The sequence below is a fragment of the Leuciscus leuciscus genome (genome assembly GCF_965113295.1).
Source record: "Leuciscus leuciscus genome assembly, chromosome: 18".
Classification (NCBI taxonomy): domain Eukaryota; kingdom Metazoa; phylum Chordata; class Actinopteri; order Cypriniformes; family Leuciscidae; genus Leuciscus; species Leuciscus leuciscus.
Window position 1 is genome coordinate 13,856,124 of NC_138742.1, and position 15,864 is coordinate 13,871,987.

Consider the following 15,864-nt stretch of genomic DNA (forward strand, 5'->3'; position numbering starts at 1 on the left):
GTCTAATGAGGGGGGGAATAGTTCTGACTGGTGCCGAGCCGAGAGACAGAAAAGGTCAGGGAGCTGTTGATGGGCTCGTCTTGGCACACAATGCATCATGGGGGTATTTCAGCACACCCAAACAAACCCTCAGATTACAATCACATCTTAAGATGTTCTTTTACCTATAAAGTTAAAGAATAATTATTATTTTTTTCAATAGAGGTATATGAACAGATATGTATAGCAGTGGTACAGACTTTTGCACGGCCTGTACAAACAGATGTCTCTATTGGATTGAGAATTGTGAAGGCCATTTGAGTGTAGTGAACTCACTGTCATGTTCAAGAAAACCAGTTTGAGATGATTTGAGCTTTATGACATGCTGCGTTATCCTGCTGGAAGAAGCCATCAGAAGATGAGTACACTGTGGTCATAAAGGGATGGACCTGGTCAGCGACAATACTCGGGTAGGCTGTGGCATTTAAACAATGCTCAGTTGGTGCTAGGTGGCCCAAAGTGTGAAAATAAAATATCCCCACACTATCACACCAGTGCAGGATGGACCCATGTTTTCAGGTTTATGCTGAATTTTGACCCTACCATCTGAATGTTGCAGCTAAAATCGAGATTTATCAGACCAGACATGGTTTTTCCAATGTTTTATTGTCCAATTTTGATGAGCCTGTGCGAATATAGCCTCCGTTTCCTGTTCTTGGCTGACAGGAGTGTCACCTGGTGTGTTCTTCTGCCGCTGTAGCCAATCTGCTTCAAGGTTCGATATGTTGTGTGTTAGAGATGCTCTTCTGCAGACCTCGGTTGTAATGAGTGGTTATTTAAGTTATTGTTGCCTTCCTATCAGTTCGAACCAGTCTAGCCATTCTCCTCTGACATCACATACATGCATGTATATGTATTAAGCTGAGCTGTTATAAACATTTCACAATTGTGTACATACCATGTATTTATTTGTATAATGACAAGTATACAGTGTGTGTGTGTATATATATATTCTATTTTACTATATTGTAAGATTTAATTTATTCCCGTGATGGCAAAACAGAATTTTCAGCATCATTACTGCAGTCTTCTGTGTCACATGATCCTTCAGAAATCATTCTAATACGCTGATTTGCTGCTTAAGAAACATTTCTTAACTTATTAACATCACTAAAAACAGTTGTACTGCTTTAGGTTTTTGTGGAAACTGATACATTTCAAGATGAAGTTCTAAAGAACATTTATTTGAAACATATTTTTTTTGTAACAATGTTAAGTCACTTATCAATTTAATGTTAATAAATGTGGATAAAAGTATAAATTTCTTTAAAATAAAAAAAATGACTGACACCAAACTCTTGATTTTGAAAGGCATATATTATAGATGGAAAGATAAATGGATGTTTTATTTATATATATATATATTCATATATATATATATATATATATACATGGGGAAAAAAATATCCTAATGTTATTTTAGGTTGTCACATCCATTGTCGATCTTCAGCTAATTAGTTTAAAAAATAAATAGCTGTAAAATGTTTGGAGACTGTTCCCTAAATTTAAAACTACAGCATGAGGATGAAAAAGAAAAAAGAAGCCGGTTTCTAAAAGCCACTATGCCTGTCTGCCTGAGATCTGCCCTTATAAGCAATTGAGACAAATTAGTGCCAAGGACACTAAACATCTTTGTGCCAACAATGTTTACCTTTCATTTAAGTTGCTGACCTGAAACCAAACAGTGATCATTTAAATTGCATTAATCTGACTGAAAAAGAAGTTCAGCAATTTGCTCTAATTTCACTTCAGACAGGATGGTTTTTGCAATTAACCACGATCGATTAAAGGAACTGGGGAGATTTATTGAGCTTTCAACAAGTGTAAGAACACTGCCATCTATCTGCAAACAGGAGAGAGGCAAGCTCAGCTTGACCCTAAGAGACTGTTCCCTAAATTTAAAACTACAATGACTTGTGGCACTTTTTAATAATTTAATTAATATAAAATGAACCTGGAAAAATCTAAAGTAGTTTGTTTAAAATGTACTTTATTGGACAGCGAAAACATTCCAAGTTTATTAAAACAAAAAAAATGTTATTGCATTTTCAATTCAACTTCTCATTCTGAAAAGGCCAAAAGTAAGTCTGGCCAGACATGACATTTCTACTACAGCACTGTCCAGCAAAGATGCCTGAGGATACACTGGAAATTGCATACACACTGCTTATGTGCTGCATCAAGAGGTTTTATTGCAGACCGTGTCAGCACACAGACCTTTTTCATATCGTTATATGGTTTGAATACCACAGGACAGGTGGTGTATCTCTTGGGGAGTCATATGGGAACTTAAAGAAGATAAAGGCACTTCTAATAAAAATACCCAAATGAGTGCAAACACAAGAGAGGGACTGAAGCCATTAAGCAAATGAAGGTGACGGAATGAATAGGAAGAAAAACCAAATACATAAAGAAATTATTACATAGAAAAATAAGACAAACAAATGGGTTGTGGTCTTTATCTTCAACCGCTCATGACCATGCGGACGAGTTCTGTGGGAAAAAGAAATAAACAAAGTTAGTGTCCATATACAACAAAAAGGGGATCGACCCCAACTACAGCATACGAAAAAAATGCTGTTCTAATCTTCAGTCCAAAGTTATTTTTAAAGAACCTAGCCAAATGACCTCCACATAGCCTCATCGACCCTTCAAAACTGCACTTGGCCTGCCATGTTTGCTGTAGTTTGAAGCCGCTCCCCAGTTCTCGTTCTTAAGTGGTGAGAAACAGGGTGAGAGCAAGATCATGGCTAGCTCCTACTCAACCACAGTTTAAAGACTTAAGGTCTAGGATTCAAGAAAATGTTAAAGAAGCTCCTTCTGGTTTTCCTCTACAGGGCAAGAGTGGAAACAGTCTTATAGCACAGCTACAGTAATGAGAGATCGTAGAGTTGAACTATGAATCAGCCTCCATCAGGAAAAGGGAGAGAAAGATCAGCAAAAACAGCCAAATCACTGCAACTTGATTGGTTAGTTCATAATAAAAGCAACTGCGCTGCTTGGTGAGCACAGGGAGGGTTGTGTGCTGATATTTCAAATATCAGAAGACAAATCCAAAAGTTAATTAAATGCTTTTAAATGGCACCCTTAAATGCAGCATCCCTTGACCTGCGCTCAAGTCTGAAGCAGCGCAGTGGCTCTTTCGCCTCTTTCGAGCCGTCACAGGGACGGCCACATGCTGAGAGCATGCTGCAGCCAGGGGCCAGAGAAAAGGCTGCTGCAGAGATAGGGAAGAGTTCAACCATATGTCAAAACCTTTAGACTACATCCAACCAGGCTCCCTAGCTCTAGACGTCACATGATGCACAGCTAGCCTGTGGACGACTATATTAGCAAAACGATAAGGTGTAGACTATGCAAACATGCACGTCTGAGAGCGTTAAAGAAAAAGCCTGGATGGATCGTTGCTTCACGTGTTATAAATGTTGAGGGCAGGAGGCAGACGTACACCCGAGACATCTCTCAGCCAGACATGATGTGGCGAACGAAGGCTGTGGAAGATCGATTACAGTTACGGCATGCGGTCACCACCAGATTCTCACTAAAAGAACTTACAATAAATCTCATTGTAGTACATAAATATAATACAGTGATACAATTCCCATGCTCTCTTCATGAACCTACATACATAGTCAAAACCCAAATGTTTACCTTCGTAATTGATGCAACCGTTTGCATCTTCGTGTCCGGCTAGAAGCGTTTCTACCTCCTCTTCGGTCATCTTCTCTCCTTTAAAAATAAACCCAAATAGGCATTTTTAGCAAATAGAACAATATATACCAATACATCATATTTGAAATGTTCAACTCAACCATGTCTGTGTTCTGTATTTTCATTCAGTGTCCTAGATGTGAAGGACTGGACTATAAATATCTCCTCGGGAGACTGGGCCGGCTTACCCAGCGTGGTGAGAACATGACGGAGCTCAGCACCCATGACTGTGCCGTTGCCTTCCTTGTCAAATACTCTGAGCCCCTCCACAAAGTCCTCAAACGTGCCCTGGTCTTTGTTCTTAGCGATGGCCTGGAGCATGGGCAGGAACTGTTCGAAGTCCAGCAGTTTATGGTTCATTTCTGAGGAACAAAGAAGCCTTTAATCAGACAAGAGAGCCTTTATTTCCATATCATGCAGGAAGCAAGAACTACTATAATTACCATAGTTGTTCGAAGTATTGCTACTTGTGTGAAAGAGTTTTGGGCCAGCTGACAGAGCGGACACTTGCCCCATTAGGCCAGTGCTTTGTCACTACATTTCATGTTTTTATGCATTTAAACATACTTTAACATTTGTTATGCTGCATTTAAACATAGTAGATGAGGCTGCTATTATTTGTCAGATTTACTCAAAAAAATAGCTGCTTCTTTTTTATATTATATGAAAACCAAAGAAATGTAATGCATTTAAAAAAAAAACTTTTGCTAAAGAAAACATACACACAAAAAAAATCTAAAATATGTGCTGCTAAAATTAAAATGTAATTTTTGTTGTGGGATCAGTAAAATTATTGGCAGGGCAAATCTGAACATCCAGCCCAACAGTTAAAAACGACTGGTTGAGCCATGTATTATCTTATCCTGTAAATCCAGATATTGACAAAATAAGAGATAAAACTGAGGCAATGATTATACAGGTCAGCCATTACCTATAGGCCTGGTTTCACAGATAGGGCCTAGATTAAGCCAGGAGTATTAATTAAATTAGGATTTTAAGTAGCTTTTAAAATGTGCATTAGAAAAAAAACATTACTGGTGTGCATTGAGACAAAACAATGGCACTGACATATTTTAATATATCAGTGCAAGTTGCTGTCAATTAAGACAGCTCAAAAATTCATTTTAGTCTAGGACTAGGCTTAAGCATGGTCTGTGAAACCAGGCAATAGTGTCTGATCCTACCTTCTGCCTTTGGGTTGCCCAGGACCTTGAGCACCTCAGCATTGACGGGATTCTGGCCCAGCGCACGCATCACATCCCCACACTGACTGTAGGTGATCTTTCCATCTCCCGTCCGGTCAAACAAGAGGAAGGCTTCTTTGAATTCTGCAGAGATCATTGAAGAATTTATTGAAGCAAAACGCTGGAAAAATGGGCAGAGAACAGGAAAAGAGAAGGACAAGATGCATGCATGATAAAAGAGAAACTGAAATGAACAGGGAAGACAAACAAGGATGGTTGACTGTATTCTGCATTTAAAAAAAAGAGACAAGATATATTACGCCTTGGATCAGCACAAAGAGAAATACTGCACCGGCTATTAATATTAATGCCATTCCAGGCTATTCTAAATGACCACAGAAATCTTATCCATCCACCTAAAGTCTTTATATACTTCCTTACTCATAGACCTTTTGATCACATTAAAAAGCTTGTGAAATATTCAAACACATCAACTAGCTATTTAAGCAGTATCAGTATAGCTTTATTTAATGCCATGTCAGAATCTGTGGCCATCTTCATGACAAAAACTGAATTACAAAAACAAGAGTTACAGCGAAAAATACAGCAATTAATATTATACACGATTTTTTACTATTAACATATGATAATTCTAAAACCTTTTCTGGAAAAATCTTACTAAAGTAGCAATCTAAGCATAACTTAAGGCAAACTACACTATTATCCTTTAGCACACACTCTAAAAATACTTGATTCTGATTGGTCAGTCAGCATTCAAACACGTAATATATAATCATTTTGATTAAACGAAAATGTTACTGTATTTTATGTATTACATTGAAGCAATGTAATGTGCAAGGTAATCTGTATTGTGTCAGGCTGTAGATCACGTGGATATTCAATTTGACCAAGAATATGAAAGTATTGAAAAACAATAAATAAACTTAAATTCTTTATAAAAAGATATTTGATGCATTAAAGTTTAATGAATTTAATTGCTTAGACAATGTTATTGATATTAATATTTAAGTAAACCATTAAAATGGAATCAAGGCAAATAATCTCTCAATTAATATGCTATATTATGCTAAAAGCTAAAGATGTTTTATGTTTAAGGCATTCTTGATTTGTATTATTTTTATATATATATATATATATATATATATATAAACATAAGCTTAAAATAGTCCATTATTGAGTGCTTAAACGCTTAAAATATGCGTGGTTACAAATAAACTATTCTTTTGACTCCAAGCCAGAGTTAACCAGAAGAACTCAATGTTATCCGTCAGGACAAGCCCTTCCAAAAAAAAAAAAAGAAAAAAAAGAAATTCTCCCATCGCAGTAATGCTTTTCCTGCTCCCTGGAATGTGGCTGTTCCCTTGCATGCCTTAAATTGAGCCTTTAACCATATATGGTAAGAGAGGAAAACTGGAGAGTGAGCAGTATTATGTCAACCTCTTTTGCTTAAACAAACAAGAGCAAAGATTATCTTACATGGCCATTGACCAAAAAAGCTCATGCCATTAGTAGTAACAGATTACAACTAAAATATTCAAGTTTCAAAGTTGATTTAGATGTTATACACGGCAATGTTTCACACGCTTTTGTTAGCAAACTTTCAACACTTCCTGACTGAGACACACCCTCTGCAGATATGACGGCCCATGCTACAGAGGAAACACATAGGCCTACACTTCAAAAACACATTTCTATTGTCCAAACAAACAACATTTTAATTCTTACAGTTCATGTATGTTAATTATTGAAAGTTCATATTCTTTCATAGTAATTATTAAATAGGTTCAAATGGAGGAAGCAGGTGAGGTGCTTTCAGACACACAAACAGCAGCTTGTTGCCTTTAACACAATGCAAACTAAATGACATCAGAACAGAAAAGTTTTCAATGCACTCACTCACCGTGTATTTGCTCCAAGTTAAACTCAATCTGGAGGTGACATACAACAGTGGCAAAGGAAAACAATACAAAGGTAAGGAAAGAAAGTAGGAGGAATGCAAGGGCAGAGTAATAGAGGAGCAGAATAACATGGATGGGATGATGAAAGCAGGCTGTCTAGGAAGAAATGCGGGGAATGATACATACACATGTAGATCATCTGGACTAGAGACAAACTCACCAAGAATCTGGTCCTCGCTGAATTCAGACTGTTTGAGACAGAGCGACATTTAATGAATATGAAATGATGCACAATAGCAATGCTGTGAATCAAATGGGATTTCTGATAATAACATATATGGGTTCATAAAATCCGTCTGGGAATACAGTTCAGTCCGGATGAAAAAGTTAGACAAGTTTTCTATCCCTGGCTAAAACTGACCAGCTAATACTGTCCGCTAACTTACAACCGTGGTACCGAGTGACGGTTTCACTAAAACACAATCCTTTAATAAATATAATTTAGCTAGCACAGTCATGGATTTCTGTAAAGGATATTCATGAACAATTTACAAAGTTTCGGTCACTTTCACGCGTACTAAATAGCATAAAACTTAGCTTAGCTAGCATGAAATAGGCTAACGACAGACTCTTTGGCACTATCCTTGAATACAGTTTTCTAACCCTGCATTTAGATATGTTCACATAGAAAAGTTCTACTCAATCCTATTTTAAATTAAATGTTTATCAAAATGCCTACCATGTTTGCAGTGGCTTGTTTTCCGGGTGTGCGTATCGCGGCGGGAGTGTGAAATGACTAGCGCTGCTGCGTTATAAAGGCTAGGCAGGCGATGTCCGACTCGTGAACGAATCGTTCTTTGGAGTCGGATCTTTTTAATGAATTAGCTGAATGAACTAATGGTTCGCGATTTGGAATGAATCGATCCAAGAGGTTGGGGTCAGTAACTGAACAGAGACTGTTTTTTTCGTATTTTATATGTCAGACTCGTAATGGTCCGTAAACCGACGAATGCACTTATAGCTAAAGCATTTGGAGAGTACCGACTTATGGGACGAAAGCCGAAAGGTAAAACATAAATAAATGCCAGTTATATGGTTGTAGCCTAAGTGACGTTAGTTGAACTTGAATCATGGCTGCAACAAACTGAACCGGGACGCATACAATTACAATAAACGTGAATTATTAATTAAAAAATAATATGAACTTTCCACAACATGTCAGGAACCGCGTGATACGTCATGACGTAAAAGAATCACTGAATCAGTTTTTAAACCGGTTCTTTATAACGAACTGAATTAACCGATTCGAGAGAATGAGTGACTCGGACTTCCCTCTTCACTACAGGGTGGAGAATGCTCATTACACAAAATGACAACTGCACAAAGACACTCCCAGCGCAAATCATAATTATTGACTGCACACAATTGGCAAAGCGTGTATATCTTCATTGCTGATGATTTGTATAATTGTGTGAAGCCATGCGATTAAGCTTTTGTTTGTAAGGTTCAGTTGTGTATTTCAATGCTGCATCATGCCTGCATTCCTAAGCACATGGATGTATTGGTTGTCTTTATATAAGGATATCTGTGAATCATTTGGGTTACAAAGAAAATGTATAATAATAAATCAACAAACCCATTGTTCTAATGCTTTGCTTCAATGTCTGACTGAATATATTGCTCTGTTAATTCCAACCTAGATTTGAGAATCAGGTATATTATAATGAAGAAAATAAATGATTTAATAGCCTACATTTAAGTAAATTGTGACAGTAATGCAGCTCAGGGACCCTAGTGTGGACCAGCTACATCCGTGCCCCATTTTTCAATCCTGATATAGCTCTAAAATTCTCTTAAGGTTTGGGGGCTGGGTTGACACAGTTTTCATGTGCTATGCTGAGATAATCAGAAGCTGCATAAAAAGAGATTACGTTAATGTTTTATTCACAACTAATTTCAAATTCAGATCTGTGTTGCAGTGAGGCAGTATATGTTGCCATACAGAAAATTTAAATGAATAAATCCTTAAATCCACATCAAATTATTCACATTCTATTTCTGCTAGATTTACCTTTGCTATTTTAGTGATGCGTATTAGAGCTGTTGCCATAGTAATGATGAATAAGCAGGAGAAAGTTCAAATTTGAAACACTTTGTTGCAGGACCATCACTTACCTCTAATGTGCTGGGGTCAAAGGGGGATTCAGAGGGGCGCAGCATCCGCGGTTTCAGCTCAGGAGCTGGTTTCGGGGGTGAGGGTGTTGTGGAAGGGCAAGGAAATGGTGGTCCATGTCTTGGTAAGGTTCCCCCAGATGGAGATTTTTTAATTGATGGTTCTCGTTTTGGTGCCATCGCTAGACCTTGATATGTGTCCTTCCTCCCTGTCCACTGCTTTTGAAATCTCAAGGAAAAATCTGTCAGATGAATTGCATGTGTGTCCTCTGATAGTAGAAAATGAGAAAAGAAATAAACGGAGAAGCAGGTAGGCAGCAGGAATAATCTAGGAGGAATTCATGCAGAAGATGTGCATGCAGTGAGAGTGGAAGAGAGCGTGCGTAGGAGTGCGGTCTCACTGAGTCTGTTTCACTCTCTCTGCTTGTATTTATATGTAGGTCAGAAGAACTGTGTACAAATGTGGGTGTTAGGGTGTTTGTGTCAACGATAGACAGCAGTATCAGTATAAAACAATCATATTTTACATTTGCATCAAGACCTCTCTCTCTGTGTGTGTTTGTAAGTGCTAGCTCTGTTAGCTGGGTTATTTATAGGTATTTCTATTTTAATTCTCTTCCTTTCATCTCTGGGAAATATTTCTCACACTCTGTGTCTTGGTAAGTATCTGCGTTCTTCCTCAATGTTTCCTTGTGATGATTCTGTCAAGCATTATTATTATTATTATTATCTCTTGATTTTGCTCAAGTAAAAACGGGATGATTAAGTCTTTTCGTCTAATCTCTTCAATAAAGTCCATGCTTACTGTTCTGAGGTGCTAGTGTATTATGTATTTTATAGTGAGTATTAATAAAAGTATACAAAAGTAGCCTATAATGTCACCCTCCTTCTAATATACAGTAATTCCAGTGAAAGCTAATCTTATACAAATACATTCCAGAGATTTGTGTGTTGGACCCTTTTGAGATTAATTAATGTTAAAGGGTGTTTGAATCATGAATTCACAATGAAAACACTAAAAGGCAAGAATTACTTTTCTACGTAAAGTATTTTTAACCAATCAGCACAAGAATAGGGCGTGACAGCACAAAGGCAAAGTTGTTCTTGACTATAACCACTAGATGTCAGTATTGCCCAAAATAAAACCTTAATATGAAATAATTCCACTAGGAAGTAAACTATTATGTAACTTTCTTTTTTTCCTACATACGTGAAGAAAAAAAACCAACTTATGAATGATTTATAATTTATAAAAAATATCTGATAAATTAAGACTTTGGTTCAACATATGTCAACGTTGAATTATTAAAACAGAATTAGACCTATTGATTACCTAAACCTGCTCTAAATGATTTAAATGTTATTTCTTCCTTTAAATGTCAGGCTTGTATAATTTTGTGATCTGGTTTTAAGCAGTAGGCAATCATTCAATCATATTTGTCACGGTATAGCCCTAGGCCCTACCTAAAGTAGGCTATATATTTTAAAAAAATCCCAATAGCTACATCATAATAGGCTACAAATTAATATGTAAACGAATTTCTTAAATGGAACTTAAAATATTTGTTTACTGACAACACAGCTCTTCTAACGTCAAATACGTACATACAACAGATTAAATGCTCTTGATATCTATTTTTAACAGAAGATGTCGAATAATCGATGGTCTCTCCGCCCTTTAATAGATTTTACGTACAATCCATCGCGCGCTCAATGGGCCTTGAAATCACCGTTTATGCGTCTCGAGCGTCAGAACAATAGTAACACAGGACCCCCACCGCGCGACCAACGGCACACTGAATTAATTTATTAATGCACATTTTGCTTATTACAAATGGTCGTCAGGTCAGACCTGTTTAATTCGAAGCAAAACGTGAACATAGTCAATGTCTAAAAAATATATTTGTATTGTAACCAATAGTGAGTGACCTGACCTCACGTGCTTGCTCAGTTAAGACGTAGAGCTTCAACAAAGCATGTCTGCCGAGTGAACATCGAACCGACTAAAGAGATTAAATTCTGTGATTCACATTTCTTGTAATCTCTGTTTGTACAATAATCTAAGCAGTAAACAATCCAGTAGGCTATGTTCTAAATCTTCTACTTTTTATTTTTTTGCTGTTGTTTATTTTAGGCCTATTATTCAAACGTTTTTGTATGAAATCAAAGCCAATCTACCATCTTTAGTCTGAAGGTCCTCAAACATCTGCTTTTTCTACACAATCCCAGAATTGATCATTCTGGTGGTCGATTTTTCCAATTGGAAAAGTAAACTTTCTATTTTGCCTTCCTCTTTTCAGGCCTTTGATGAAAAGAAATTGAATTATGCTGAACTAGGCAAAGGGAATCAATTGTTCCTCAGAGGTTCCCCCAGAATGTGTAATAGAATTATAGCAACTGCCCCACCTAATGTCTCACAGAATCCCCGGACCATGCCGAATCATCAAACCACCTGATTTATTTTTAATGGCATTACACCCCTTACTCCATAGTGTCATGGTAATATCAGTGGCTCCTCCAGCTGCCTCTATATCACATTAGCCAAGCTTAATATTGACTGTGTAGGGCTCGCAAAACAATAAGCCTAGAAGACAGGCAGCTTAGAGGCAGCCAGCCAATCGGAAAGCTCTGCAGTTGGCTGGAGGGGTGTTAACTAAAGCACTGAAGTTGCTTTTGCCCTGGAGGAGCAGTTCAATCAATGGGATGCTTAGCGCTGGGGTACCCACATGGACCCACAGCTTTCAGATCCAGGCATCCCTCAACAAGTCCGAGCTGACGAGAAACCATGAAACCTGATGCAACTTGATTCCTTTTATTTGGTCTCTCTGTTTTTCATGCAGCAAACAAACAATCACTTCTCGTCTCATTTAATCAGAAGCCGCAGTGTTTTCCAGCTGGCATTTGTTTTCTGCATCAAAAAGTCAGCATAAAGGTGGAAAAATACTTCAAAAAACAATAAATTGGGCTGACTGAAATGCCGGCTCAGTCAAATTGGCATTACTCCAATGCATACTGCATTTTCTCTTGAAGCTGTGGGAAAATAATGCAGCTGCATTTCCATTTTCTTTATTTTATTATTATACAATAAAATGTTTTATGCATAGAACTAAATTGAATTTGAATTCATTTATAAAAATTAAATCAACCCACTTATCACCTTTGTGTGTCATATTGCTGTAAACCACAGTGGGAATCAGACTATTCCACTTGTGGGCTGCATGCACCTGATCACACATAATCTGTGGCTCCCTGCCAAACACACCGAAATCTTTTAATTTGTTGAAATGAAGCCCTGCAAATCTGCTCGCTCATGTCAGTAATTACAAAATGCCAGTTGCAGTTCGTTTTATGATACTTATGAATCTTGTATAATGATTGTGTTTGTTGGAGAAGCTAAAGTAAGGAATGAGCGAAATCTGCCTATTGTGTTTGGGCATACTGATTATGGCCTTTGATTAGTGCATGGGTGCAATCTATTCAACTTCTCTCACTCCCTCCCATCCTCCCCTCCCTCTATCCTTCCCAGCTTCAGCCCCTTGGGGTATGCCCATGTCCCAAAGGACAGCCAGCAAAGCAGATGGAACCCTCCTCCCCCTCTCCCTCGTCTCTCACAGCTCACCCCAACAGGGTTGGGGTTCAGGAAAAGGATGGACTGTGATTGGATGAACACTTCATTTTGTAAAATGTGGTTTAAGAGGAATTTTCTGACCACCTTAATTGGAACTATAAGTGGTTGTATTCGGCTCATTCGAATGGTTCAATTATCCTCCGTTGGCTCTAATAGCCAGTATGACCCTCAAAATTCCCCAACAGAATGGAATTTGCGCGTCTTCCAAGCAATCGCTAGAAAAATTGCAAGAAGTGTTGTGTGGACACTCTCCAGCCATCGTATCAATAGCAGAACCGCCTAGAGAGGGGTTGCAGGTGGCATATTGTGCAAATGGGCAATTTTACGCTTCCAATTATGCAGTGGGCACTTGATTTAATATGGGATTGATTTACACAAACTGGCAGACTGGCTTTTATTCACAGAGTCCCCCCAATCGCTACTCTTTGGCCATGATTTCAGTGTGTTAAATGGAGAAAAGAAATGTTTTCAGTCTAATAATGCGCTCATGAAGGTGAGTGATACTGAGGTTAAAAGTCCATACCCATAAAACTCGGCCCCACTTCTCCCCAGTGCCAGAGAGCATGAGTTAGGCTGTTCCTGACTTCCTGTCCCTCAGGATCCATCCCAGAGAACTCCTGTATTCAGCTCCAGTAAGCAGCAGATAAGGCCGGAGCTCTGGGATTACCTTTACAACACGTATCTCTTCAAACACAGACGCACTCCAACTCTCCATTATTCTCTTGAGGGAATACAGTTCAGTTTTCACAATCCCAATTTTGAACACTCTTGAAAATAAAGGTCTGTAATTGGCACGGATGGTTCCATGAAGAACCTTTAACATCCATGGAAACTTCAAATGAACAAAAGGTTTTTTATAGTGGAAAAGGGTTTGATCACATACAGACCCTTTCCAAAAAATTTGAATATCATGGAAAAGTTTATTTATTTCCATAATTCCATTCAAAACGTTAAACTTCCATAGATTATAGATTCAGGGCCCACAACTTAAATGATTTCAAGTATTTAGTTGTTTATTTGTACATCATTTGGGCTTCCAGCTCATAAAACCCACGAAAACAGGATTTAATTTTTTTGAATATTACATGAAATCACACAGTAATTACACAGTAATACCATGGTCATTGAACCAGGTTTTGGTTCTTTTGGCAGTGTGGGCAGGTGCAAATCCTGCTGGAAAATGAAGGAAGCATGAAGGGCTCTGAAAATGTCCTGGTAGACGGCTGCGTTGACTCTGGATTTAATAAAGCACAGTGGACCAAAGTCCTCTTTTCTGATGAGAGCAAATTTTGCATCTCATTTGGAAACCAAGGTCCCAGAGTCTGGAGGAAGAATGGAGAGGCACACAATCCAAGATGCTTGAAGTCCAGTGTGAAGTTTCCACAGTCTGTGTTGGTTTGGGGAGCCATGTCATCAGCTGGTGTTGGTCCACTGTGTGGTCCACTCAACGCAGCCGTCTACCAGGACATTTTCAGAGCATTTCATGCTTCCTTCAGCAGACAAGCTTTATAGAGATGCTGACTTCATTTTCCAGCAGGATTTACACCTGCCCACACTGCCAAAATAACCAAAACCTGGTTCAATGACCATGGTATCACTGTGTAATTACTGTGTGATTTCATGTAATATTCAAATTTTTTGAAATCCTGTTTTCGTGGGTTTTATGAGCTGGAAGCCCAAATTATGTACAAATAAACAACTAAATACTTGAAATCGTTTAAGTTGTGGGCCCTGAATCTATAATCTATGGAAGTTTAATGTTTTCAATGGAATTATTGAAATAAATAAACTTTTCCATGATATTCAAATTTTTTGGAAAGGGTCTGTATACCGTTATTTGAAATTGAGTCATTCCAAAAGGAATCTGCACGATTGGGAGTTTCACACGGGGGCGAAAAAGTTCCTCACGAAGATTTCGCTCATGTTCGAGTTGGTCATACAAATTTGCCGCGATGACCAACAGAAAGCTACTTGGTTTGAAAGTGAGTTCTGTGCTTCAACTCTGTGCTATTGACACAAAATGTAGCTAATATGTTCCATTATGACACGCTATATGAAAACCCTCATCTGGAACATTAAATTGTAAGAGTTTACTTCTAAAGTTTTAGTGGGTTGAATAGTTTGTTTGTAACTTTAAGTTGAAGAAAATTAGTCAGAAAAAGTCATTAAGTGCAAATTTTTTATCAAAGTTTTCCCCAACAGCCCAGCCCCCATCACCCAAACACACCCCTGCTTTTATAATTATTACAAGGGGCTCAGCTTTCAGGAGACATAGAGGGAGCATGTGTGCAGGCTTTAATTCCTATTGTATTCGTTCAATCTCAGTCTAAGCGAGTGTGTCTGTGTCTGAGCTCAGGAGAGAGGGAGTGAGGGAGAGAAAGACAGAAACAAGGACCCATCTGTCAGAGAGGCGCACGAATCCCCCTTCCCACTCCAAACAGGTCCCTTGGGACTGCAAAAAAGGATAACTCACTTGTGGCAATAGTTGTGGGTGTGTGGGTTTTTTGGCACGGAGAAGGACTCTCAACCAAGGGAACTACAACAGCATCACAACAAGCCAGCTAGAGTAAACAACTGCTAAGTCATTGCTGGTGTGCGTAAGGAGATGCATCCTACTAACTGTCGTCGATGTGTTGACAGGGGGCGGATGCACTTGATTAGTCTGTTTTTGACTTGTCAGGTTTCTGCTGAAGATTTGACGGTTTTGTGGTGTGATACATTCAGTACAAACCTCTCGAGACTTACTAAAATGGTCGTTATATACTGTCGTTATATACAAATTATTATACTGTAATATAATCATTTGAGAGACTTACATCAGTGTGTTTACTGGCTAAATATATGTTTTAATGTACAAATAAAGATTCTTTGCTAAAAAAATTACATTATTATATCCAATGCAAGCCTAGGGTTGGATCAAATATAAGGGTAGGTTCTTTTTATGACATGTTGGAATCATAATCGACTTTTTTTTTTTTTACAGGCAGAAATATTCTTTCAAAACAGTGTTCAAATCAGTATGGAACAAATTTAATTAGGCTATATTAAAATAGATTAAACTATTATTAAATCATCATAGTCTACTGTTCAAAGTTTCTGAAGTCACATGCTCACCAAGGCTGCTTTTATTTGATTAAAAGATACATTTAAAACATTAATGTTGTGAAATATTATTACAATTTAAAATAACTGTTTTCTTTTTCAATGTATT

General features: G+C 37.9%; 1 protein-coding gene across 3 annotated transcripts; it reads right to left on the reverse strand.

The window, feature by feature from the left end:
• Nucleotides 1-2,009: 2,009 nt before the first annotated feature.
• LOC309481483 (myosin light polypeptide 6) lies at nt 2,010-9,220 on the reverse strand. 3 transcript variants are annotated; one of them, XM_082146396.1, is made up of 7 exons: nt 9,029-9,220; nt 6,856-6,883; nt 4,935-5,078; nt 3,939-4,112; nt 3,691-3,768; nt 3,488-3,530; nt 2,010-2,532 (listed from the first exon to the last, which is right to left on the reverse strand). In XM_082146396.1, exons 1-6 carry the CDS (start codon nt 9,203-9,205, stop codon nt 3,502-3,504), a joined length of 630 nt encoding a protein of 209 aa, XP_082002522.1. In that variant the 5' UTR covers nt 9,206-9,220; the 3' UTR covers nt 2,010-2,532; nt 3,488-3,501. The 3 variants fall into 3 exon arrangements, with proteins under 3 accessions (XP_082002522.1, XP_082002521.1, XP_082002523.1); XM_082146395.1 differs by lacking the exon at nt 3,488-3,530; XM_082146397.1 differs by lacking the exons at nt 3,488-3,530; nt 6,856-6,883; nt 9,029-9,220 and adding exons at nt 7,074-7,101; nt 7,593-7,720.
• Between the last annotated feature and the right edge of the window lie 6,644 nt (nt 9,221-15,864).